Raw genomic sequence first — 25,649 nt, 5'->3', positions numbered from 1 at the left:
TATATAGGGATCTGGTCTATAGTAGTGCACTATATAGGGAACCTCTTACCTAGACAGAACAGAGTCTGGTCTATAGTAGTGCACTATAAAGGGATCTGGTCTATAGTAGTGCACTATAAAGGGATCTGGTCTATAGTAGTGCACTATATAGGGATCTGGTCTATAGTAGTGCACTATAAAGGGATCTGGTCTATAGTAGTGCACTATAAAGGGATCTGGTCTATAGTAGTGCACTATAACGGGATCTGGTCTATAGTAGTGCACTATAAAGGGATCTGGTCTATAGTAGTGTTCTATAAAAGGGATCTGGTCTATAGTAGTGCACTATAAAGGGATCTGGTCTATAGTAGTGCACTATAAAAGGGATCTGGTCTATAGTAGTGCACTATAACGGGATCTGGTCTATAGTAGTGCACTATAAAGGGAATAGGGTGCTGTGTGGGACACTTCCAGATAAAGCCAGTTAGAGATGGAGACAAATTAAACTAATATAAATATTTGTTTTTATTTCCAAACAATATCAAAACATTTCATCACTAGAACATCATCAATGTCTCCGCAAAACCCTGATCCAATGATCAACAAACTCAAGCCTTGTTAATACATAGGTGTGTGTGTGGTGTGTCCTCAGTCTTCTACTGGTAGTACAGCTCCAGGTTCTGCCCATCATGGATCTCATCTGCAGACAGGTGAGTTAAGGAGGAGAACAGTGGTGGTGGTGGTGATGATCAATAGTCCCACATAAACACCATCCATATGCCAGATGTACCGTGTGTGTGTGTGTTTGTGTGTGTGTCAAATGTCTCGAGTTGCACAACCAAATCATTTCCCCGAGTTTCCCTCAATATAATGAACTAAACCAGGAAACTCCTCACTTTCAAGGCAATACTTCACCAACAGCATTTCTCAATAACAAAAACGTTGCTTACATGTAGAAACCCACTCTGACAATAACCATCAGATAAAGTGAGGAGGAGACATTCAAATGTTGCGGTTTGTTTCTCTCTCCTTACTATATCTAACAGTAGCAAAGCCTGGAAGGAAAGCAGACATGTTGGCTCAGTATCACCCAGTTTACAGATTCCTCCCTGGTCAGAGTGAAACTGCTGTTCTAAGGGCTCAATAGTGTTCTATTTCCTCTTGGTTAAACGGCTGTTTCAGCATTCTCCGTCATGAATGCTGTTCTAAGGGCTCAATAGTGTTCTATTTCCTCTTGGTTAAACAGCCGTTTGAGCATTCTTAGTCATGAATGTTGTTCTGGAGGCACCTCTACAGTGCTCACTAGCTGGCACAGCCACAAAGTCCTCCAATCTGATTTCACACTTAACCACCCTGTTGAACCTAATGCCTAACCAAACTGTTGAACCTAATGCCTAACCCTAACCACCCTGTTGAACCTAATGCCTAACCAAACTGTTGAACCTAATGCCTAACCCTAATTTAAAACACACTGTTGAACCTAATGCCCAACCCTAATTTAACCACACTGTTGAACCTAATGCCTAACACACTGTTGAACCTAATGCCTAACACACTGTTGAACCTAATGCCTAACACACTGTTGAACCTAATGCCTAACACACTGTTGAACCTAATGCCTAACACACTGTTGAACCTAATGCCTAACACACTGTTGAACCTAATGCCTAACACACTGTTGAACCTAATGCCTAACACACTGTTGAACCTAATGCCTAACACACTGTTGAACCTAATGCCTAACACACTGTTGAACCTAATGCCTAACCAAACTGTTGAACCTAATGCCTAACCACCCTGTTGAACCTAATGCCTAACCAAACTGTTGAACCTAATGCCTAACCCTAACCACCCTGTTGAACCTAATGCCTAACCAAACTGTTGAACCTAATGCCTAACCCTAATTTAAAACACACTGTTGAACCTAATGCCCAACCCTAATTTAACCACACTGTTGAACCTAATGCCTAACACACTGTTGAACCTAATGCCTAACACACTGTTGAACCTAATGCCTAACACACTGTTGAACCTAATGCCTAACACACTGTTGAACCTAATGCCTAACACACTGTTGAACCTAATGCCTAACACACTGTTGAACCTAATGCCTAACACACTGTTGAACCTAATGCCTAACACACTGTTGAACCTAATGCCTAACACACTGTTGAACCTAATGCCTAACACACTGTTGAACCTAATGCCTAACCAAACTGTTGAACCTAATGCCTAACCAAACTGTTGAACCTAATGCCTAACCAAACTGTTGAACCTAATGCCTAACCCTAACCACACTGTTGAACCTAATGCCTAACCCTAATTTAACCACACTGTTGAACCTAATGCCTAACCAAACTGTTGAACCTAATGCCTAACACACTGTTGAACCTAATGCCTAACACACTGTTGAACCTAATGCCTAACACACTGTTGAACCTAATGCCTAACACACTGTTGAACCTAATGCCTAACCAAACTGTTGAACCTAATGCCTAACCACACTGTTGAACCTAATGCCTAACCCTAATTTAACCACACTGTTGAACCTAATGCCTAACCAAACTGTTGAACCTAATGCCTAACCCTAACCACCCTGTTGAACCTAATGCCTAACCAAACTGTTGAACCTAATGCCTAACCCTAATTTAAAACACACTGTTGAACCTAATGCCCAACCCTAATTTAACCACACTGTTGAACCTAATGCCTAACACACTGTTGAACCTAATGCCTAACACACTGTTGAACCTAATGCCTAACACACTGTTGAACCTAATGCCTAACACACTGTTGAACCTAATGCCTAACACACTGTTGAACCTAATGCCTAACACACTGTTGAACCTAATGCCTAACACACTGTTGAACCTAATGCCTAACACACTGTTGAACCTAATGCCTAACACACTGTTGAACCTAATGCCTAACACACTGTTGAACCTAATGCCTAACACACTGTTGAACCTAATGCCTAACCAAACTGTTGAACCTAATGCCTAACCAAACTGTTGAACCTAATGCCTAACCCTAACCACACTGTTGAACCTAATGCCTAACCCTAATTTAACCACACTGTTGAACCTAATGCCTAACCAAACTGTTGAACCTAATGCCTAACACACTGTTGAACCTAATGCCTAACACACTGTTGAACCTAATGCCTAACACACTGTTGAACCTAATGCCTAACACACTGTTGAACCTAATGCCTAACACACTGTTGAACCTAATGCCTAACACACTGTTGAACCTAATGCCTAACACACTGTTGAACCTAATGCCTAACACACTGTTGAACCTAATGCCTAACACACTGTTGAACCTAATGCCTAACACACTGTTGAACCTAATGCCTAACACACTGTTGAACCTAATGCCTAACACACTGTTGAACCTAATGCCTAACACACTGTTGAACCTAATGCCTAACCAAACTGTTGAACCTAATGCCTAACCAAACTGTTGAACCTAATGCCTAACCAAACTGTTGAACCTAATGCCTAACCCTAACCACACTGTTGAACCTAATGCCTAACCCTAATTTAACCACACTGTTGAACCTAATGCCTAACCAAACTGTTGAACCTAATGCCTAACACACTGTTGAACCTAATGCCTAACACACTGTTGAACCTAATGCCTAACACACTGTTGAACCTAATGCCTAACCAAACTGTTGAACCTAATGCCTAACCAAACTGTTGAACCTAATGCCTAACCCTAACCACACTGTTGAACCTAATGCCTAACCCTAATTTAACCACACTGTTGAACCTAATGCCTAACCAAACTGTTGAACCTAATGCCTAACACACTGTTGAACCTAATGCCTAACACACTGTTGAACCTAATGCCTAACACACTGTTGAACCTAATGCCTAACACACTGTTGAACCTAATGCCTAACACACTGTTGAACCTAATGCCTAACACACTGTTGAACCTAATGCCTAACACACTGTTGAACCTAATGCCTAACACACTGTTGAACCTAATGCCTAACACACTGTTGAACCTAATGCCTAACACACTGTTGAACCTAATGCCTAACACACTGTTGAACCTAATGCCTAACACACTGTTGAACCTAATGCCTAACACACTGTTGAACCTAATGCCTAACACACTGTTGAACCTAATGCCTAACACACTGTTGAACCTAATGCCTAACACACCGTTGAACCTAATGCCTAACACACCGTTGAACCTAATGCCTAACACACCGTTGAACCTAATGCCTAACACACTGTTGAACCTAATGCCTAACACACTGTTGAACCTAATGCCCAACACACTGTTGAACCTAATGCCCAACACACCGTTGAACCTAATGCCCAACCCTAATTTAACCACACTGTTGAACCTAATGCCTAACACCCTGTTGAACCTAATGCCTAACACCCTGTTGAACCTAATGCCTAACACACTGTTGAACCTAATGCCCAACACACCGTTGAACCTAATGCCCAACCCTAATTTAACCACACCGTTGAACCTAATGCCTAACACCCTGTTGAACCTAATGCCTAACACCCTGTTGAACCTAATGCCTAACACACTGTTGAACCTAATGCCTAACACACTGTTGAACCTAATGCCTAACCCTAATTTAACCACACTGTTGAACCTAATGCCTAACACACTGTTGAACCTAATGCCTAACACACTGTTGAACCTAATGCCTAACACACGGTTGAACCTAATGCCTAACACACGGTTGAACCTAATGCCTAACACACTGTTGAACCTAATGCCTAACACACTGTTGAACCTAATGCCTAACACACTGTTGAACCTAATGCCTAACACACTGTTGAACCTAATGCCTAACACACTGTTGAACCTAATGCCTAACACACTGTTGAACCTAATGCCTAACACACTGTTGAACCTAATGCCCAACACACTGTTGAACCTAATGCCTAACACACTGTTGAACCTAATGCCTAACACACTGTTGAACCTAATGCCCAACACACTGTTGAACCTAATGCCTAACCCTAATTTAAAACACCAAAAAGCTCATTATTGTAAAAATGCATGAAAACAATATAGCCCCGTTTGACTTTGCCGCTGCTATGTCTAAGGGGAAATGGCCCAGTTGTGCCTCCAGGACGAGACTCACGACAATAAAACGCCATCCGGTGGTCAAACAGTGAAACTGCACTTCCGAGGGCTCAAAGGATACAGTCTCCCAGAGACACGTGGTCCTTGAATATGGTGTACCTGAGAGGAGAAAACAGGAAGTTAGTCACAGAGGAAGAACACGGCCTCGACCAGCTTCCTTCCGGAACGTTTCAGATAGAAATGACATGATTCCTTATTCTACATGTCACAGAGGAAGAACACAGCCTCGACCAGCTTCCTTCCGGAACGTTTCAGATAGAAATGACATGATTCCTTATTGTACATGTCACAGAGGAAGAACACAGCCTCGACCAGCTTCCTTCCGGAACGTTTCAGATAGAAATGACGTGATTCCTTATTCTACATGTCACAGAGGCTTGTAGGTTCTACATTTATACCTTAATATTCTAACACGTTACCCTGAATACAAACGTAGACGACACAGAGAACAGTCTGAAATATACACAGGAGGAAGAGAAGGAGAAGTGACTCGTCACTGGTTCCAAATATGCCACAACTAACAAGTTTCCGAGTGAAGCAGCGATCTAAATCAAAGTTTGTCACGTGACATATTTACAGGCTCTAACCAACAGTGACATATTTACAGGCTTTAACCAACAGTGACATACTTTCAGGCTCTAACCAACAGTGACTTACTTACTTACAGGCTCTAACCAACAGTGACTTACTTACAGGCTCTGACCAACAGTGACTTACTTACTTACAGGCTCTGACCAACAGCGACTTACTTACTTACAGGCTCTGACCAACAGCGACATATTTACAGGCTCTGACCAACAGTGACTTACTTACAGGCTCTGACCAACAGCGACATATTTACAGGCTCTAACCAACAGTGACTTACTTACAGGCTCTAACCAACAGTGACTTACTTACAGGCTCTAACCAACAGCGACATACTTACAGGCTCTAACCAACAGCGACATATTTACAGGCTCTAACCAACAGTGACTTATTTACAGGCTCTAACCAACAGTGACATATTTACAGGCTCTAACCAAGTGACATACTTACAGGCTCTAACCAACAGTGACTTACTTACAGGCTCTAACCAACAGTGACTTACTTACAGGCTCGAACCAACAGTGACTTACTTACAGGCTCTAACCAACAGTGACTTATTTACAGGCTCTAACCAACAGTGACATATTTACAGGCTCTAACCAAGTGACATACTTACAGGCTCTAACCAACAGTGACTTACTTACAGGCTCTAACCAACAGTGACTTACTTACAGGCTCGAACCAACAGTGACTTACTTACAGGCTCGAACCAACAGTGACATATTTACAGGCTCTAACCAACAGTGACTTACTTACAGGCTCTAACCAACAGTGACATACTTACAGGCTCTAACCAACAGTGACTTACTTACAGGCTCTAACCAACAGTGACATACTTACAGGCTCTAACCAACAGTGACATACTTACAGGCTCTAACCAACAGTGAATCACTTACTTACAGGCTCTAACCAACAGTGACTTACTTACAGGCTCTAACCAACAGTGACATACTTACAGGCTCTAACCAACAGTGACATACTTACAGGCTCTAACCAACAGTGAATCACTTACTTACAGGCTCTAACCAACAGTGAATCACTTACTTACAGGCTCTGACCAACAGTGACATATTTACAGGCTCTAACCAACAGTGACTTACTTACAGGCTCTAACCAACAGTGACTTACTTACAGGCTCTAACCAACAGTGACTTACTTACTTACAGGCTCTAACCAACAGTGACTTACTTACTTACAGGCTCTAACCAACAGTGACTTATTTACAGGCTCTAACCAACAGTGACTTACTTACAGGCTCTAACCAACAGTGACTTACTTACAGGCTCTAACCAACAGTGACTTACTTACAGGCTCTAACCAACAGTGACTTACTTACAGGCTCGAACCAACAGTGACATATTTACAGGCTCTAACCAACAGTGACTTACTTTCAGGCTCTAACCAACAGTGAATCACTTACTTACAGGCTCTGACCAACAGTGACATATTTACAGGCTCTAACCAACAGTGACTTACTTACAGGCTCTAATCAACAGTGACTTACTTACTTACAGGCTCCAACCAACAGTGACTTACTTACAGGCTCCAACCAACAGTGACTTATTTACAGGCTCTAACCAACAGTGACATATTTACAGGCTCTAACCAACAGTGACTTACTTACAGGCTCTAACCAACAGTGACTTACTTACAGGCTCTAACCAACAGTGACTTACTTACAGGCTCGAACCAACAGTGACATATTTACAGGCTCTAACCAACAGTGACTTACTTACAGGCTCTAACCAACAGTGAATCACTTACTTACAGGCTCTGACCAACAGTGACATATTTACAGGCTCTAACCAACAGTGACTTACTTACAGGCTCTAATCAACAGTGACTTACTTACTTACAGGCTCCAACCAACAGTGACTTATTTACAGGCTCTAACCAACAGTGACATATTTACAGGCTCTAACCAACAGTGACTTACTTACAGGCTCTAACCAACAGTGACTTACTTACTTACAGGCTCTAACCAACAGTGACTTACTTACAGGCTCTAACCAACAGTGACTTACTTACAGGCTCTAACCAACAGTGACTTACTTACAGGCTCCAACCAACAGTGACTTATTTACAGGCTCTAACCAACAGTGACATATTTACAGGCTCTAACCAACAGTGACTTACTTACAGGCTCTAACCAACAGTGACTTACTTACAGGCTCTAACCAACAGTGACTTACTTACAGGCTCTAACCAACAGTGACTTACTTACAGGCTCGAACCAACAGTGACATATTTACAGGCTCCAACCAACAGTGACTTACTTACAGGCTCTGACCAACAGTGACTTACTTACAGGCTCTAACCAACAGTGACATACTTACTTACAGGCTCTAACCAACAGTGACATACTTACAGGCTCTGACCAACAGTGACTTACTTACAGGCTCTGACCAACAGTGACTTACTTACAGGCTCTAACCAACAGTGACTTACTTACTTACAGGCTCTAACCAACAGTGACTTACTTACAGGCTCTAACCAACAGTGACTTACTTACAGGCTCTAACCAACAGTGACTTACTTACAGGCTCTAACCAACAGTGACTTACTTACAGGCTCGAACCAACAGTGACATATTTACAGGCTCCAACCAACAGTGACTTACTTACAGGCTCTGACCAACAGTGACTTACTTACAGGCTCTAACCAACAGTGACATACTTACTTACAGGCTCTAACCAACAGTGACATACTTACAGGCTCTGACCAACAGTGACTTACTTACAGGCTCTGACCAACAGTGACTTACTTACAGGCTCTGACCAACAGTGACTTACTTACAGGCTCTGACCAACAGTGACATACTTACAGGCTCTAACCAACAGTGACATATTTACAGGCTCTAACCAACAGTGACATACTTACAGGCTCTAACCAACAGTGACATACTTACAGGCTCTAACCAACAGTGACATATTTACAGGCTCTGACCAACAGTGCAATTTTTAAGTCCCAAAAATAATAAAAGGTATTAGGTGAACAATAGATGATTAAAGAAATAAGAAACTACATCTCAGTGCTAGAGGCGTCACTACAGACCCTGGTTCGATTCCAGGCCTCTACACCTGCATTGCTTGCAGTGTGGGGTTTTAGGCTGGGTTTCTGTACAGCACGTTGAGATATCAGCTGATGTAAGAAGGGCTTTATAAATACATTTGAATCACAACCTGACAGGAAGTGGAAGTCACGTGGGTGACGCACTACTGGCCCAGCCGGGTTTGGCCTCAGTCGGCCGTCATTGTAGATAATCATTTGTTCCTAACTGACTTGTATAGTTAAATAAATAAATAAATACGGAATAAAAGTCCGTAGGCTAGGGAAGTGACTCGTCACTGGTCCGTAGGCTAGGGAAGTGACTCGTCACTGGTCCGTAGGCTAGGGAAGTGACTCGTCACTGGTCCGTAGGCTAGGAAGTGACTCGTCACTGGTCCGTAGGCTAGGAAGTGACTCGTCACTGGTCCGTAGGCTAGGAAGTGACTCGTCACTGGTCCGTAGGCTAGGAAGTGACTCGTCACTGGTCCGTAGGCTAGGGAAGTGACTCGTCACTGGTCCGTAGGCTAGGGAAGTGACTCGTCACTGGTCCGTAGGCTAGGGAAGTGACTGGTCACTGGTCCGTAGGCTAGGGGAAGTGACTCGTCACTGGTCCGTAGGCTAGGAAGTGACTGTCACTGGTCCGTAGGCTAGGAAGTGACTCGTCACTGGTCCGTAGGCTAGGAAGTGACTCGTCACTGGTCCGTAGGCTAGGGGAAGTGACTCGTCACTGGTCCGTAGGCTAGGGAAGTGACTCGTCACTGGTCCGTAGGCTAGGGAAGTGACTCGTCACTGGTCCGTAGGCTAGGGGAAGTGACTCGTCACTGGTCCGTAGGCTAGGGAGTGACTCGTCACTGGTCCGTAGGCTAGGAAGTGACTCGTCACTGGTCCGTAGGCTAGGAAGTGACTCGTCACTGGTCCGTAGGCTAGGGAAGTGACTCGTCACTGGTCCGTAGGCTAGGGAAGTGACTCGTCACTGGTCCGTAGGCTAGGGAAGTGACTCGTCACTGGTCCGTATGCTAGGGACTGTTCATTTCTTTCTCACCATTTCTTGAGTACGATCTTGTCCCACCGTGTGCCTGTTTGGGCAGCGATGAGCTTCTTCAGGTCTCCTATAGTGTCTTCTGAGCTGGAAAGGGTTAAGGCTGTACACAGATGACTGCTATAACGACATGTTGGTATAGTGTGTCTATGCCTGCAACCTCTGAAGGTTCAGCATCTACAGACATCTATATAACCCTAACCCTCGAAAAAGATCTGTAGTAATTTAACCTTTACTTTTTTTAAATGATGTCTTGCTAATATCACAACGATGCATTTTAACGTTCAGAACGGAGCGTCTGGGATAAAATAAAAATTATGTGGACACCTGCTCGTCGAACATCTCATTCCAAAATCATGGTCATTAATATGGAGTTGGTCTCCCCTTTGCTGCTATAACAGCCTCCGCTCTTCTGGGAAGGCTTCCACTAGATGTTGGAACATTGCTGCGGCGGTTTGCTTCCATTCAGCCACAAGAGCACTAGTGAGGTCGGGGACTGATGTTGGGCAGTCGGCGTTCCAATTCATCCCATGGGGGTTGAGGTCAGGGCTCTGTGCAGGCCAGTCAAGTTCTTCCAAAACGATCTCAACAAACAATGTCGGTATGAACCTCGTTGTGCACGGGAGCATTGTCCAGCTGAAACAGGAGAGGGACTTCCCAAAACTGTTGAGACAGAGTTGGAAGCACAGAATCGTCTAGAATGTCATTGTGTGCTGTAGTGTTAAGATTTCCCTTCACTGGAACTAAGGGGCCCGAACCATGAAAAGCAGTTCCAGACTATTACTCCTCCTCCACTTTACAGTTGGCACTATGCACCAAAACGGTCGGACTGCCAGATGGTGAAGCGTGATTCATCACTCCAGAAAAGGCATTTCCACTGCGCCGGGTCCAATGGTGGCGAGCTTTCCACCATTCCAGCCGACGCTGGGCATCATGGTGATCTTAGGGTTATGTGTGGCTGCTCGGCCATGGAAACCCATTTCGTGAAGCTCTGACGAACAGTTCTTGCTGAGGCAGTTTGGAACTCGGAAGTAAGTGTTGCAACCGAGGACAATTTTTAACGCGCTGCAGCGGTCCCGTTCTGTGAGCTTGTATGGCTTACCACTTCGCGGCCGAGCCGTTGTTGCTCCTAGATGTTTTCACTTCACAATAACAGCACTTACAGTTGACCGGGACAGCTAGAGCAAGGCAGGAATTTGACTAACTTACTTGTTGGAAAGGTGGCATCCTATGATGATGCCACATTGAAAGTCACTGAGCTCTTCAGTAAGGTCATTCTACTGCCAATGTTTGTCTATGGAGATTGCATGGCGGTGCGCTCGATTTTATACACCTGTCAGGAGCGGGCGTGGCAGAAATAGCCGAATCCACTCATTTGAAGGGGTATTCACATACTATTGTAACAGTGTGTTACTATCGCCAATAGGCGCTAAATCAGATGCAGTCTGTGAATGGCGTAGGCTAGTCTGTGCTGTAAGACTAGCATGGTGGTCAGCTTAGTAAAAGGATACTTTTTGCACTTCACCCGGACCTTCTTGCCCAGCCGATCATTGCAAACCACCTCAATCATCCTGATCCGCAGAGAGAGACGAGGAGAGTTGGTTGAGACAGCGGTACAGTATGACGACACCGTCAACATACGATAAACACTATTTTCAAACAACTTCGATACGGAAGTGACTTTTTCGTAGCAGGTCAGAACTTAAAGCGGGTTAGGATAATTAACGTAGTCGGTTAGAGACTGAGGTTAAGACGGGTTAGCGAAAAATGCTCTCATGATAACCTGCTGCGAAAATCACTTCGTATCGAAGTGGCGAAACAGCACACAGTTTAAACTAACTTGCGAACTTTAGTTGTTTACAATACAAGGATGATGTTCCAGTTGTTTGTCATTACAACTCCAATAATGTAATGTTACTTAGCAGCTAACATAACAGCAAGGACAATAAACGTTATGTTGTCATGTGGAGTTGGCTAATGTTAGCAGAGCTAGTTAGCGCTTAATCAACAACCACTGAAAAAATAAAGCATTACGTCTTAGATATTGAAGTTTCCTCACGTTTATTGGTCTATACCATTGATAAAATATCGTATAAGTACAGATATTACCTTATTGATAGCTAGTCGTTAGCGAAAATCAGAATCGTTTCAGTCTGGGTAGTCGTAAAGCGTTCCGCTTTGTGTACAACGAGAAAACGCACCAATGAAACATCTAAACGGATGATTGACGTGGCTACGTCAAGGCCTCTCATAGGGTGACATGTCAAGAGAAGGCGGGCACTGCAATATTCAGCTATGCCGTAAATCAACCAGAAGTGCTGCAAATAGTTGCAATGATATAACAAATGCGGTCACATCAGTCTATAAGGGATTTTTTTTTTATACTGTAGATCAGTGGAATAAACAGCCGAAATGATATCAACATACCATTCGATTAAATCCAATGTAGTTTATCATGAGAAATACATGTCTAATGCAACAACAACAAAACACATGTAAAAGCAACCCTTCTAGAAAAGTGAAGAATATTCTAAACATGTCTCTTTGACACCTGGCGGATGGAAGGTGCAACAACAGAATCAGCAGCAGACGTTTTCTTACAGCCGCAATCTACGAGCCACCAGAGGAGTGACTTGCACAGTTTTGAAAGCAAGCAGGAAAATGGCAGACGGCGAGGACGAGAAGCTACCGTCCGGGTGGGAAAAGCGGATGAGCCGCAGTTCCAGTAGGTTGAGAGCGATAACTAGCTGTATCATCCCGAACAATTTGTCGCTGGTGCACAAACCACTTGCATGGCAAAGTACCGCCCGAACCCAAATGCTAGCGTTAGCGACGTAGCTAAATTACTAGCTAACTAGCTACTAGGTTGGTTGTAATCTTGTTGCATCGTTAGGTGGTGACTCATGTTTATTTGTGAATTGTGTCTTATGGTTATTCGTTTGACTAGTGCGTGTATCAAAAAGCTATCATCTGGTGTTGTTTAGTTAGCCAGTCATTACCCTCACGACTAACCCAGCAAGCTAGCCTAACTAGCAACGGCGCGTGCATGTTTGACAACTGTTCAACGTACTATGCATTGGACAGTAACTTATTTCATAATCAAATTCTTAGGAATATATGTATTGGAAGATAGACTGTTGTATGGGGTGTCGTCATTTTGAGTTGGTCAGTTTATTCATGAATGTCCATTCATTCATTTCACGCCAGCTCGCGAGGTAGCAGAAAATAACAAGGCCCATAACAATGACGTCATTTTGTCCCGCGCCTTGGGACCATTCCGACACCTGTGTTAGGATGGCGGGTTTCTGCCCAGTGAGCAGAAGTTAAATATTTATTTTCTCAACGCCTTCTTCAGCATAATATCATTAAAAGTGGCTGAAGACGACCAACTGAGATTAGACTAAAGCAAAATGCTTTTATCTGTGTAGGTTCATGGTTTTATCTGTGTAGGTTCATGCTTTTATCTGTGTAGGTTCATGCTTTTATCTGTGTAGGCTCATGCTTTTATCTGTGTAGGCTCATGCTTTTATCTGTGTAGGCTCATGCTTTTATCTGTGTAGGCTCATGCTTTTATCTGTGTATGCTCATGCTTTTATCTGTGTAGGCTCATGCTTTTATCTGTGTAGGCCCCTGCTTTTATCTGTGTAGGCTCATGGTTTTATCTGTGTAGGTTCATGGTTTTATCTGTGTAGGTTCATGCTTTTATCTGTGTAGGTTCATGCTTTTATCTGTGTAGGTTCATGCTTTTATCTGTGTAGGTTCACACTTATCTGTGTAGATTAATGCACATGAAGGAAAGGACTTAAGTTGTAGCATCAGCTCCCTCTTTCTCATCCCCCAAACCAACACCTCTCCTCTCTCTTCCCATACTCCCCGTCCTTTCTCTCCCTCCCCGTCCTTTCTCTCCATTCTCTCCCCTCCCCGTCCTCTTTCTCTCCCCCCGTCCTCTTTCTCTCCTCCCATCTCCCCTGTCCTCTCTCCCTCCTCTTCTCCCCCACCCCCTCTTCCTCCCCTCTCTCCCGCCCTCCTCTCCCATCCTCTTTCTCCCTCCTCCCTTTCCTAGGTAGAGTGTACTACTTTAACCACATCACCAATGCCAGCCAGTGGGAGCGTCCGGTGGGGTCAGGTAGGTCGCCCAGCAGCTAAGGGGATGGACCTGTAGCTGACAGGTCACGGTTAGAATCCCTGGTGGGCACTGTAAAATTAAACGGGGGGTTGCTGGCCCTAACCCAACAACATACTGGCTCCTAACCCAACAACATGCTGGCCCTTAACCCAACAACATGCTGGCCCTTAACCCAACAACATGCTGGCCCTTAACCCAACAGCATGCTGGCCCTTAACCCAACAGCATGCTGGCCCTTAACCCAACAGCATGCTGGCCCTTAACCCAACAGCATGCTGGCCCCCAACCCAACAGCATGCTGGCCCTTAACCCAACAGCATGCTGGCCTCTTAACCCAACAGCATGCTGGCCCTTAACCCAACAGCATGCTGGCCCTCTAACCCAACAGCATGCTGGCTCCCAACCCAACAGCATGCTGGCCCTTAACCCAACAGCATGCTGGCCCTTAACCCAACAGCATGCTGGCCCTTAACCCAACAGCATGCTAGCCCTAACCCAACAGCATGCTGGCCCTTAACCCAACAGCATGCTGGCCCTTAACCCAACAGCATACTGGCCCTAACCCAACAACATGCTGGCCCTTAACCCAACAGCATACTGGCCCTTAACCCAACAGCATGCTGGCCCTTAACCCAACAGCATGCTGGCCCTTAACCCAACAGCATGCTGGCCCTTAACCCAACAACATGCTGGCCCTTAACCCAACAACATGCTGGCCCTTAACCCAACAGCATGCTGGCCCTTAACCCAACAGCATACTGGCTCTCTCCATCCAGGGGCGCTGCACTATGGTTTGACCCTGTGCTCCTCTGCTGTGTGTGAAGTGTGCTGCTCCTCTACTGTGTGTGAAGTGTGCTGCTCCTCTACTGTGTGTGAAGTGTGCTGCTCCTCTACTGTGTGTGAAGTGTGCTGCTCCTCTACTGTGTGTGAAGTGTGCTGCTCCTCTACTGTGTGTGAAGTGTGCTGCTCCTCTACTGTGTGTGAAGTGTGCTGCTCCTCTACTGTGTGAAGTGTGCTGCTCCTCTACTGTGTGTGAAGTGTGCTGCTCCTCTACTGTGTGTGAAGTGTGCTGCTCCTCTACTGTGTGAATTGTGCTGCTCCTCTACTGTGTGTGAAATGTGCTGCTCCTCTACTGTGTGAAATGTGCTGCTCCTCTACTGTGTGTGAAGTGTGCCTCTCCTCTACTGTGTGAAGTGTGCTGCTCCTCTACTGTGTGTGAAGTGTGTCTCTCCTCTACTGTGTGAAGTGTGCTGCTCCTCTACTGTGTGAAGTGTGCTGCTCCTCTACTATGTGAAGTGTGCTGCTCCTCTGCTGTGTGTGAAATGTGCTGCTCCTTTGCTGTGTGTGAAGTGTGCTGCTCCTCTGCTGTGTGTGAAGTGTGCTGCTCCTCTGCTGTGTGTGAAATGTGCTGCTCCTCTACTGTGTGAAGTGTGCCTCTCCTCTACTGTGTGTGAAATGTGCCTCTCTTCTACTGTGTGTGAAGTGTGCCTCTCCTCTACTGTGTGAAGTGTTCCTCTCCTCTACTGTGTGAAGTGTGCTGCTTCTCTCTACTGTGTGTAGTGTGCCTCTCCTCTACTGTGTGAAGTGTGCCTCTCCTCTACTGTGCGAAGTGTGCCACTCCTCTACTGTGTGAAGTGTGCCTCTCCTCTGCTGTGTGAAGTGTGCCTCTCTGCTGTGTGAAGTGTGCTGCTCCTCTACTGTGTGTGAAGTGTGCTGCTCCTCTACTGTGTGTGAAGTGTCCTGCTCCTCTACTGTGTGTGAAGTGTGCTGCTCCTCTACTGTGTGTGAAGTGTGCTGCTCCTCTAGTGTGTAAAGTGTGCCTCTCCTCTACTGTGTGTAAAGTGTGCCTCTCCTCTACTGTGTGTGAAGTGTGCTGCTCCTCTACTGTGTGTGAAGTGTGCTGCTCCTCTACTGTGTGTGAAGTGTGCTGCTCCTCTACTGTGTGTGAAGTGTGCTGCTCCTCTACTGTGTGTGAAGTGTGCTGCTCCTCTACTGTGTGTGAAGTGTGCTGCTCCTCTACTGTGTGTGAAGTGTGCTGCTCCTCTACTGTGTGTGAAGTGTGCTGCCCCTCTACTGTGTGTGAAGTGTGCTGCCCCTCTACTGTGTGTGAAGAGTGCTGCTCCTCTACTGTGTGTGAAGTGTGCTGCTCCTCTACTGTGTGTGAAGTGTGCTGCTCCTCTACTGTGTGTGAAGTGTGCTGCTCCTCTACTGTGTGTGAAGTGTGCTGCTCCTCTACTGTGTGTGAAGTGTGCTGCTCCTCTCTACTGTGTGAAGTGTGCCTCTTCTCTACTGTGTGTGAAGTGTGCTGCTTCTCTCTACTGTGTGAAGTGTGCTGCTCCTCTACTGTGTGTGAAGTGTGCCTCTCCTCTACTGTGTGTGAAGTGTGTCGCTCCTCTACTGTGTGTGAAGTGTGCCGCTCCTCTACTGTGTGTGAAGTGTGCCGCTCCTCTACTGTGTGTGAAGTGTGCCTCTCCTCTACTGTGTGTGAAGTGTGCCGCTCCTCTACTGTGTGAAGTGTGCCGCTCCTCTACTGTGTGAAGTGTGCCGCTCCTCTACTGTGTGAAGTGTGCTGCTGTTTGGGGGGATGAGAAGAAGACACTTTGTTGGAGCATCATATGAACAATTAAGTTGTATTGGTGATGAGGGAAAAACTGTTTTTCTGTATTGTGGGTGAAGGGGGGACAATACATTTGTATTGTGGGTGAAGGGAGGGGACAATACATTTGTATTGTGGGTGAAGGGAGGGGACAATACATTTGTATTGTGGGTGAAGGGAGGGGACAATACATTTGTATTGTGGGTGAAGGGAGGGGACAATACATTTGTATTGTGGGTGAAGGGAGGGGACAATACATTTGTATTGTGGGTGAAGGAGGGGACAATACATTTGTATTGTGGGTGAAGGGAGGGGACAATACATTTGTATTGTGGGTGAAGGGAGGGGACAATACATTTGTATTGTGGGTGAAGGAGGGGACAATACATTTGTATTGTGGGTGAAGGGAGGGGACAATACATTTGTATTGTGGGTGAAGGGAGGGGACAATACATTTGTATTGTGGGTGAAGGGAGGGACAATACATTTGTATTGTGGGTGAAGGGAGGGGACAATACATTTGTATTGTGGGTGAAGGAGGGGACAATACATTTGTATTGTGGGTGAAGGGAGGGGACAATACATTTGTATTGTGGGTGAAGGGAGGGGACAATACATTTGTATTGTGGGTGAAGGGAGGGGACAATACATTTGTATTGTGGGTGAAGGAGGGGACAATACATTTGTATTGTGTATTGTGTGAAGGAGGGGACAATACATTTGTATTGTGGGTGAAGGGAGGGGACAATACATTTGTATTGTGGGTGAAGGGAGGGGACAATACATTTGTATTGTGGGTGAAGGAGGGGACAATACATTTGTATTGTGGGTGAAGGGAGGACAATACATTTGTATTGTGGGTGAAGGGAGGGGACAATACATTTGTATTGTGGGTGAAGGGAGGGACAATACATTTGTATTGTGGGTGAAGGGAGGACAATACATTTGTATTGTGGGTGAAGGAGGACAATACATTTGTATTGTGGGTGAAGGAGGGGACAATACATTTGTATTGTGGGTGAAGGAGGGGACAATACATTTGTATTGTGGGTGAAGGAGGGGACAATACATTTGTATTGTGGGTGAAGGGAGGGGACAATACATTTGTATTGTGGGTGAAGGGAGGGGACAATACATTTGTATTGTGGGTGAAGGAGGACAATACATTTGTATTGTGGGTGAAGGAGGACAATACATTTGTATTGTGGGTGAAGGAGGGGACAATACATTTGTATTGTGGGTGAAGGGAGGGGACAATACATTTGTATTGTGGGTGAAGGAGGGGACAATACATTTGTATTGTGGGTGAAGGAGGGGACAATACATTTGTATTGTGGGTGAAGGAGGGGACAATACATTTGTATTGTGGGTGAAGGAGGGGACAATACATTTGTATTGTGGGTGAAGGAGGGGACAATACATTTGTATTGTGGGTGAAGGAGGGGACAATACATTTGTATTGTGGGTGAAGGAGGGGACAATACATTTGTATTGTGGGTGAAGGGAGGGGACAATACATTTGTATTGTGGGTGAAGGGAGGGGACAATACATTTGTATTGTGGGTGAAGGGGAGGGGACAATACATTGGTATTGTGGGTGAAGGAGGGGACAATACAGTTGTGAAGGGAGGGGACAATACATTTGTATTGTAGGTGAAGGAGTTGACAATACAGTTGTGAAGGGAGGGGACAATACAGTTGTGAAGGGAGGGGACACTACATTTGTATTGTAGGTGAAGGGAGGACAATACAGTTGTGAAGGGAGGGGACAATACAGTTGTGAAGGGAGGGGACAATACAGTTGTGAAGGGAGGGGACAATACAGTTGTGAAGGGAGGGGACAATACAGTTGTGAAGGGAGGGGACAATACAGTTGTGAAGGGAGGGGACAATACAGTTGTGAAGGGAGGGGACAATACAGTTGTGAAGGGAGGGGACAATACAGTTGTGAAGGGAGGGGACAATACATTTGTATTGTAGGTGAAGGGAGGGGACAATACAGTTGTGAAGGGAGGGGACAATACAGTTGTGAAGGGAGGGGACACTACATTTGTATTGTAGGTGAAGGGAGGGGACAATACAGTTGTGAAGGGAGGGGACAATACAGTTGTGAAGGGAGGGGACACTACATTTGTATTGTAGGTGAAGGGAGGGGACAATACAGTTGTGAAGGGAGGGGACAATACAGTTGTGAAGGGAGGGGACAATACAGTTGTGAAGGGAGGGGACAATACAGTTGTGAAGGGAGGGGACAATACAGTTGTGAAGGGAGGGGACAATACAGTTGTGAAGGGAGGGGACAATACAGTTGTGAAGGGAGGGGACAATACAGTTGTGAAGGGAGGGGACAATACAGTTGTGAAGGGAGGGGACAATACAGTTGTGAAGGGAGGGGACAATACATTTGTATTGTAGGTGAAGGGAGGGGACAATAAAGTTGTGAAGGGAGGGGACAATACAGTTGTGAAGGGAGGGGACAATACATTTGTATTGTAGGTGAAGGGAGGGGACAATACAGTTGTGAAGGGAGGGGACAATACAGTTGTGAAGGGAGGGGACAATACATTTGTATTGTAGGTGAAGGGAGGGGACAATACAGTTGTGAAGGGAGGGGACAATACAGTTGTGAAGGGAGGGGACAATACAGTTGTGAAGGGAGGGGACAATACAGTTGTGAAGGGAGGGGACAATACATTTGTATTGTAGGTGAAGGGAGGGGACAATACAGTTGTGAAGGGAGGGGACAATACAGTTGTGAAGGGAGGGGACAATACATTTGTATTGTAGGTGAAGGGAGGGGACAATACATTTGTGAAGGGAGGGGACAATACAGTTGTGAAGGGAGGGGACAATACAGTTGTGAAGGGAGGGGACAATACAGTTGTGAAGGGAGGGGACAATACAGTTGTGAAGGGAGGGGACAATACAGTTGTGAAGGGAGGGGACAATACAGTTGTGAAGGGAGGGGACAATACAGTTGTGAAGGGAGGGGACAATACAGTTGTGAAGGGAGGGGACAATACAGTTGTGAAGGAGGGGACAATACAGTTGTGAAGGGAGGGGACAATAAAGTTGTATTGAATTGTAGGTGATGGGAGTGGCGAGCCAGACAAGGTGCGTTGTTCCCACCTCCTGGTGAAGCACAGCCAATCGCGTCGCCCGTCCTCCTGGAGGGGAGGAGAATATCACACGCTCCAAAGAGGAGGCCCTCGACCTCATACAAAGTGAGTAGTTGGGGGAAAGAGTTGGTGTGACAACATTTGATCTAATGTTTGACCATCTCTGGGTGTGTTGAGAGAGATGGTGAGACAGTTTGATAAACTACGTGCATGTCAAGTCAGATGTTATTGGTCACATACACATGGTTAGCAGATGTTATTGGTCACATGGTTAGCAGATGTTATTGGTCACATACACACAGTTAGCAGATGTTATTGGTCACATGGTTAGCAGATGTTAATGGTCACATACACACAGTTAGCAGATGTTATTGGTCACATGGTTAGCAGATGTTATTGGTCACATGGTTAGCAGATGTTACTGGTCACATACACACAGTTAGCAGATGTTATTGGTCACATGGTTAGCAGATGTTATTGGTCACATGGTTAGCAGATGTTATTGGTCACATGGTTAGCAGATGTTATTGGTCACATGGTTAGCAGATGTTATTGGTCACATGGTTAGCAGATGTTATTGGTCACATGGTTAGCAGATGTTATTGGTCACATGGTTAGCAGATGTTACTGGTCACATACACATGGTTAGCAGATGTTATTGGTCACATGGTTAGCAGATGTTATCGGTCACATACACACAGTTAGCAGATGTTACTGGTCACATACACACGGTTAGCAGATGTTACTGGTCACATACACACGGTTAGCAGATGTTATTGGTCACATACACATGGTTAGCAGATGTTATTGGTCACATACACATGGTTAGCAGATGTTATTGGTCACATACACACAGTTAGCAGATGTTACTGGTCACATACACACAGTTAGCAGATGTTATTGGTCACATGGTTAGCAGATGTTATTGGTCACATGGTTAGCAGATGTTATTGGTCACATGGTTAGCAGATGTTATTGGTCACATGGTTAGCAGATGTTATTGGTCACATACACACAGTTAGCAGATGTTAATGGTCACATACACATGGTTAGCAGATGTTATTGGTCACATGGTTAGCAGATGTTATTGGTCACATACACACAGTTAGCAGATGTTACTGGTCACATACACACAGTTAGCAGATGTTACTGGTCACATAGACACGGTTAGCAGATGTTATTGGTCACATAGACATGGTTAGCAGATGTTATTGGTCACATACACACAGTTAGCAGATGTTATTGGTCACATACACACAGTTAGCAGATGTTACTGGTCACATACACACAGTTAGCAGATGTTATTGGTCACATGGTTAGCAGATGTTATTGGTCACATGGTTAGCAGATGTTATTGGTCACATGGTTAGCAGATGTTATTGGTCACATGGTTAGCAGATGTTATTGGTCACATACACACAGTTAGCAGATGTTATTGGTCACATACACACAGTTAGCAGATGTTATTGGTCACATGGTTAGCAGATGTTATTGGTCACATACACACAGTTAGCAGATGTTACTGGTCACATACACACAGTTAGCAGATGTTATTGGTCACATGGTTAGCAGATGTTATTGGTCACATGGTTAGCAGATGTTATTGGTCACATACACATGGTTAGCAGATGTTATTGGTCACACGGTTGGCAGATGTTATTGGTCACACGGTTGGCAGATGTTATTGGTCACATGGTTAGCAGATGTTATTGGTCACATTCACATGGTTAGCAGATGTTATTGGTCACACGGTTAGCAGATGTTATTGGTCACATTCACATGGTTAGCAGAAGTTATTGGTCACACGGTTAGCAGATGTTATTGGTCACATTCACAGGGTTATCAGATGTTATTGGTCACATTCACAGGGTTATCAGATGTTATTGGTCACATTCACATGGTTAGCAGAAGTTATTGGTCACATGGTTAGCGGATGTTATTGGTCACATTCACAGTTATCAGATGTTATTGGTCACATACACACGGTTAGCAGATGTTATTGTGAGTGTAGTGAAATGCTTGTGCTTCTAGTTCCGACTGCAGTAATACCTAACATGTAATCTAACAATTCCAATACAACGGCCTAATACACACACATCTGAGTAAAGGGATGGAATCACAATATATACATATAAATACATGGATGAGCGATGACCGAGCTACATGGGCTAAGATGCAATAAATAGTATAGAATTAGGCAGTAAGGCCTGAGGGTTGTGGTATATGGCCAACATGAATATATACATATAACATGATGTTGCACTGTGTGTAATTACCATGTTGCACTGTGTGTAATTAACATGTTGCACTGTGTGTAATTACCATGTTGCACTGTGTGTAATTACCATGTTGCACTGTGTGTAATTAACATGTTGCACTGTGTGTAATTACCATGTTGCACTGTGTGTAATTACCATGTTGCACTGTGTGTAATTACCATGTTGCACTGTGTGTAATTAACATGTTGCACTGTGTGTAATTACCATGTTGCACTGTGTGTAATTAACATGATGTTGCACTGTGTGTAATTAACATGTTGTTGCACTGTGTAATTACCATGTTGCACTGTGTGTAATTACCATGTTGCACTGTGTGTAATTACCATGTTGCACTGTGTGTAATTACCATGTTGCACTGTGTGTAATTACCATGTTGCACTGTGTGTAATTACCATGTTGCACTGTGTGTAATTAACATGTTGCACTGTGTGTAATTAACATGTTGTTGCACTGTGTGTTATTACCATGTTGCACTGTGTGTAATTACCATGTTGCACTGTGTGTAATTAACATGTTGCACTGTGTGTTATTACCATGTTGCACTGTGTGTAATTACCATGTTGCACTGTGTGTAATTACCATGTTGCACTGTGTGTAATTACCATGTTGCACTGTGTGTAATTACCATGTTGCACTGTGTGTAATTACCATGTTGCACTGTGTGTAATTAACATGTTGCACTGTGTGTAATTAACATGTTGTTGCACTGTGTGTTATTACCATGTTGCACTGTGTGTAATTACCATGTTGCACTGTGTGTAATTAACATGTTGCACTGTGTGTTATTACCATGTTGCACTGTGTGTAATTACCATGTTGCACTGTGTGTAATTACCATGTTGCACTGTGTGTTATTACCATGTTGCACTGTGTGTAATTACCATGTTGCACTGTGTGTAATTAACATGTTGCACTGTGTGTAATTAACATGTTGTTGCACTGTGTGTTATTACCATGTTGCACTGTGTGTAATTACCATGTTGCACTGTGTGTAATTAACATGTTGCACTGTGTGTTATTACCATGTTGCACTGTGTGTAATTACCATGTTGCACTGTGTGTAATTAACATGTTGCACTGTGTGTTATTACCATGTTGCACTGTGTGTAATTACCATGTTGCACTGTGTGTAATTACCATGTTGCACTGTGTGTAATTAACATGTTGCACTGTGTGTAATTACCATGTTGCACTGTGTGTAATTACCATGTTGCACTGTGTGTAATTACCATGTTGCACTGTGTGTAATTAACATGTTGCACTGTGTGTAATTACCATGTTGCACTGTGTGTAATTACCATGTTGCACTGTGTGTAATTACCATGTTGCACTGTGTGTAATTACCATGTTGCACTGTGTGTTATTACCATGTTGCACTGTGTGTAATTAACATGTTGCACTGTGTGTTATTACCATGTTGCACTGTGTGTTATTACCATGTTGCACTGTGTGTAATTACCATGTTGCACTGTGTGTAATTACCATGTTGCACTGTGTGTAATTACCATGTTGCACTGTGTGTTATTACCATGTTGCACTGTGTGTTATTACCATGTTGCACTGTGTGTAATTAACATGTTGCACTGTGTGTTATTACCATGTTGCACTGTGTGTTATTACCATGTTGCGCTGTGTGTAATTAACATGTTGTTGCACTGTGTGTAATTACCATGTTGCACTGTGTGTAATTACCATGTTGCACTGTGTGTAATTAACATGTTGCACTGTGTGTAATTACCATGTTGCACTGTGTGTAATTAACATGTTGTTGCACTGTGTGTAATTAACATGTTGTTGCACTGTGTGTAATTACCATGTTGCACTGTGTGTAATTAACATGTTGTTGCACTGTGTGTAATTAACATGTTGTTGCACTGTGTGTAATTAACATGTTGTTGCACTGTGTGTTATTACCATGTTGCACTGTGTGTAATTAACATGTTGTTGCACTGTGTGTAATTAACATGTTGTTGCACTGTGTGTAATTAACATGTTGTTGCACTGTGTGTAATTAACATGTTGTTGCACTGTGTGTAATTACCATGTTGTTGCACTGTGTGTAATTACCATGTTGCACTGTGTGTAATTAACATGTTGCACTGTGTGTAATTAACATGTTGTTGCACTGTGTGTAATTAACATGTTGTTGCACTGTGTGTAATTAACATGTTGTTGCACTGTGTGTAATTAACATGTTGTTGCACTGTGTGTAATTAACATGTTGTTGCACTGTGTGTAATTAACATGTTGTTGCACTGTGTGTAATTACCATGTTGCACTGTGTGTAATTAACATGTTGCACTGTGTGTAATTAACATGTTGTTGCACTGTGTGTAATTAACATGTTGTTGCACTGTGTGTAATTAACATGTTGTTGCACTGTGTGTAATTAACATGTTGTTGCACTGTGTGTAATTACCATGTTGCACTGTGTGTTATTACCATGTTGCACTGTGTGTAATTAACATGTTGTTGCACTGTGTGTAATTAACATGTTGTTGCACTGTGTGTAATTAACATGTTGTTGCACTGTGTGTTATTACCATGTTGCACTGTGTTTAATTAACATGTTGCACTGTTTAATTAACATGTTGCGCTGTGTGTAATTAACATGTTGCACTGTGTTTAATTACCATGTTGCACTGTGTGTAATTAACATGTTGCACTGTGTGTTGTTAACATGTTGTAGTGTAAGTGTTACATAACATGGTGTGTGTGTGTGTTAACATGTTGCAGAGTACATAGAGCAGATGCAGTCAGGAGAGGAGGAGTTTGAGGCTCTGGCCTCTCAGTTCAGTGACTGCAGCTCCGCACGCAACGGAGGAGACCTGGGACTGTTCGGCAGAGGTAACACACACACACACACACACACACACACACACACACACACACACACACACACACACACACACACACACACACACACACACACACACACACACACACACACACACACACACACACACACACACACACACACAGTCAAATGGAAAATATACTCTCCACTCTCACACACACACACACGGTCAAATGGAAAATATACTATCCACTCTCACACACACACACACAGTCAAATGGAAAATATACTCTCCACTCTCACACACACACACACGGTCAAATGGAAAATATACTATCCACTCTCACACACACACACACACGGTCAAATGGAAAATATACTATCCACTCTCACACACACACACACGGTCAAATGGAAAATATACTATCCACTCCCACACACAAGCATGCAATCACAGACAGGCACAAAGTTTTCTGTTTTCGTTGTGACAGAGGTGTGTGTGTGTTTCAGGTCAGATGCAGGAGCCCTTTGCTCTGAAGGTGGGAGACATTAGTTGTGATAGAGGTGTGTGTGTGTTTCAGGTCAGATGCAGAAGCCGTTTGAGGATGCGTCCTTTGCTCTGAAGGTGGGAGACATGAGTGGTCCGGTGTTCACCGATTCTGGAGTTCACGTCATCCTTCGCACGGGATAGAGACAAGGCTCTGATACTCCCTGAATACCCCCGTCACACCCCATCACTCCCTGAATACCCCCGTCACACCCCATCACCCCCTGAATACTCCCTGAATACCCCCATCACCCCCTGAATACTCCCTGAATACCTCCGTCACACCCCATCACCCCTTGAATACCCCCATCACCCCTTGAATACCCCTGAATACCCCCGTCACACCCCATCACCCCTGAATACTCCCTGAATACCTCCGTCACACCCCATCACCCCTTGAATAC

General features: G+C 44.3%; 2 protein-coding genes across 2 annotated transcripts; one reads left to right on the top strand and one right to left on the bottom strand.

Annotated features, from left to right (window-relative positions):
- Nucleotides 1-480: 480 nt before the first annotated feature.
- On the bottom strand, nucleotides 481-9,951 carry LOC124025733 (ubiquitin-like protein 5; the record flags this gene model as incomplete). Its single annotated transcript, XM_046339068.1, has 3 exons — nucleotides 481-679; nucleotides 5,171-5,208; nucleotides 9,785-9,951. Coding segments are annotated over 3 exons (249 nt in total), but the record flags the coding sequence as incomplete, so codon positions are not given.
- A 2,171-nt stretch (nucleotides 9,952-12,122) lies between these two features.
- On the top strand, nucleotides 12,123-25,455 carry LOC124025734 (peptidyl-prolyl cis-trans isomerase NIMA-interacting 1-like). The gene is given in 6 exon segments (XM_046339069.1): nucleotides 12,123-12,506; nucleotides 13,845-13,907; nucleotides 19,592-19,677; nucleotides 19,679-19,727; nucleotides 24,638-24,748; nucleotides 25,280-25,455. Coding segments are annotated over 6 exon segments (483 nt in total). The 5' UTR covers nucleotides 12,123-12,442; the 3' UTR covers nucleotides 25,390-25,455.
- Nucleotides 25,456-25,649: the final 194 nt, after the last annotated feature.

This window comes from Oncorhynchus gorbuscha, unplaced genomic scaffold (genome assembly GCF_021184085.1).
Source record: "Oncorhynchus gorbuscha isolate QuinsamMale2020 ecotype Even-year unplaced genomic scaffold, OgorEven_v1.0 Un_scaffold_2396, whole genome shotgun sequence".
In the NCBI taxonomy this organism is placed as follows: Eukaryota; Metazoa; Chordata; class Actinopteri; order Salmoniformes; family Salmonidae; genus Oncorhynchus; species Oncorhynchus gorbuscha.
Note: the sequence above shows the minus strand (reverse complement) of the source record. Positions and strands in the feature narration are given on the sequence as shown.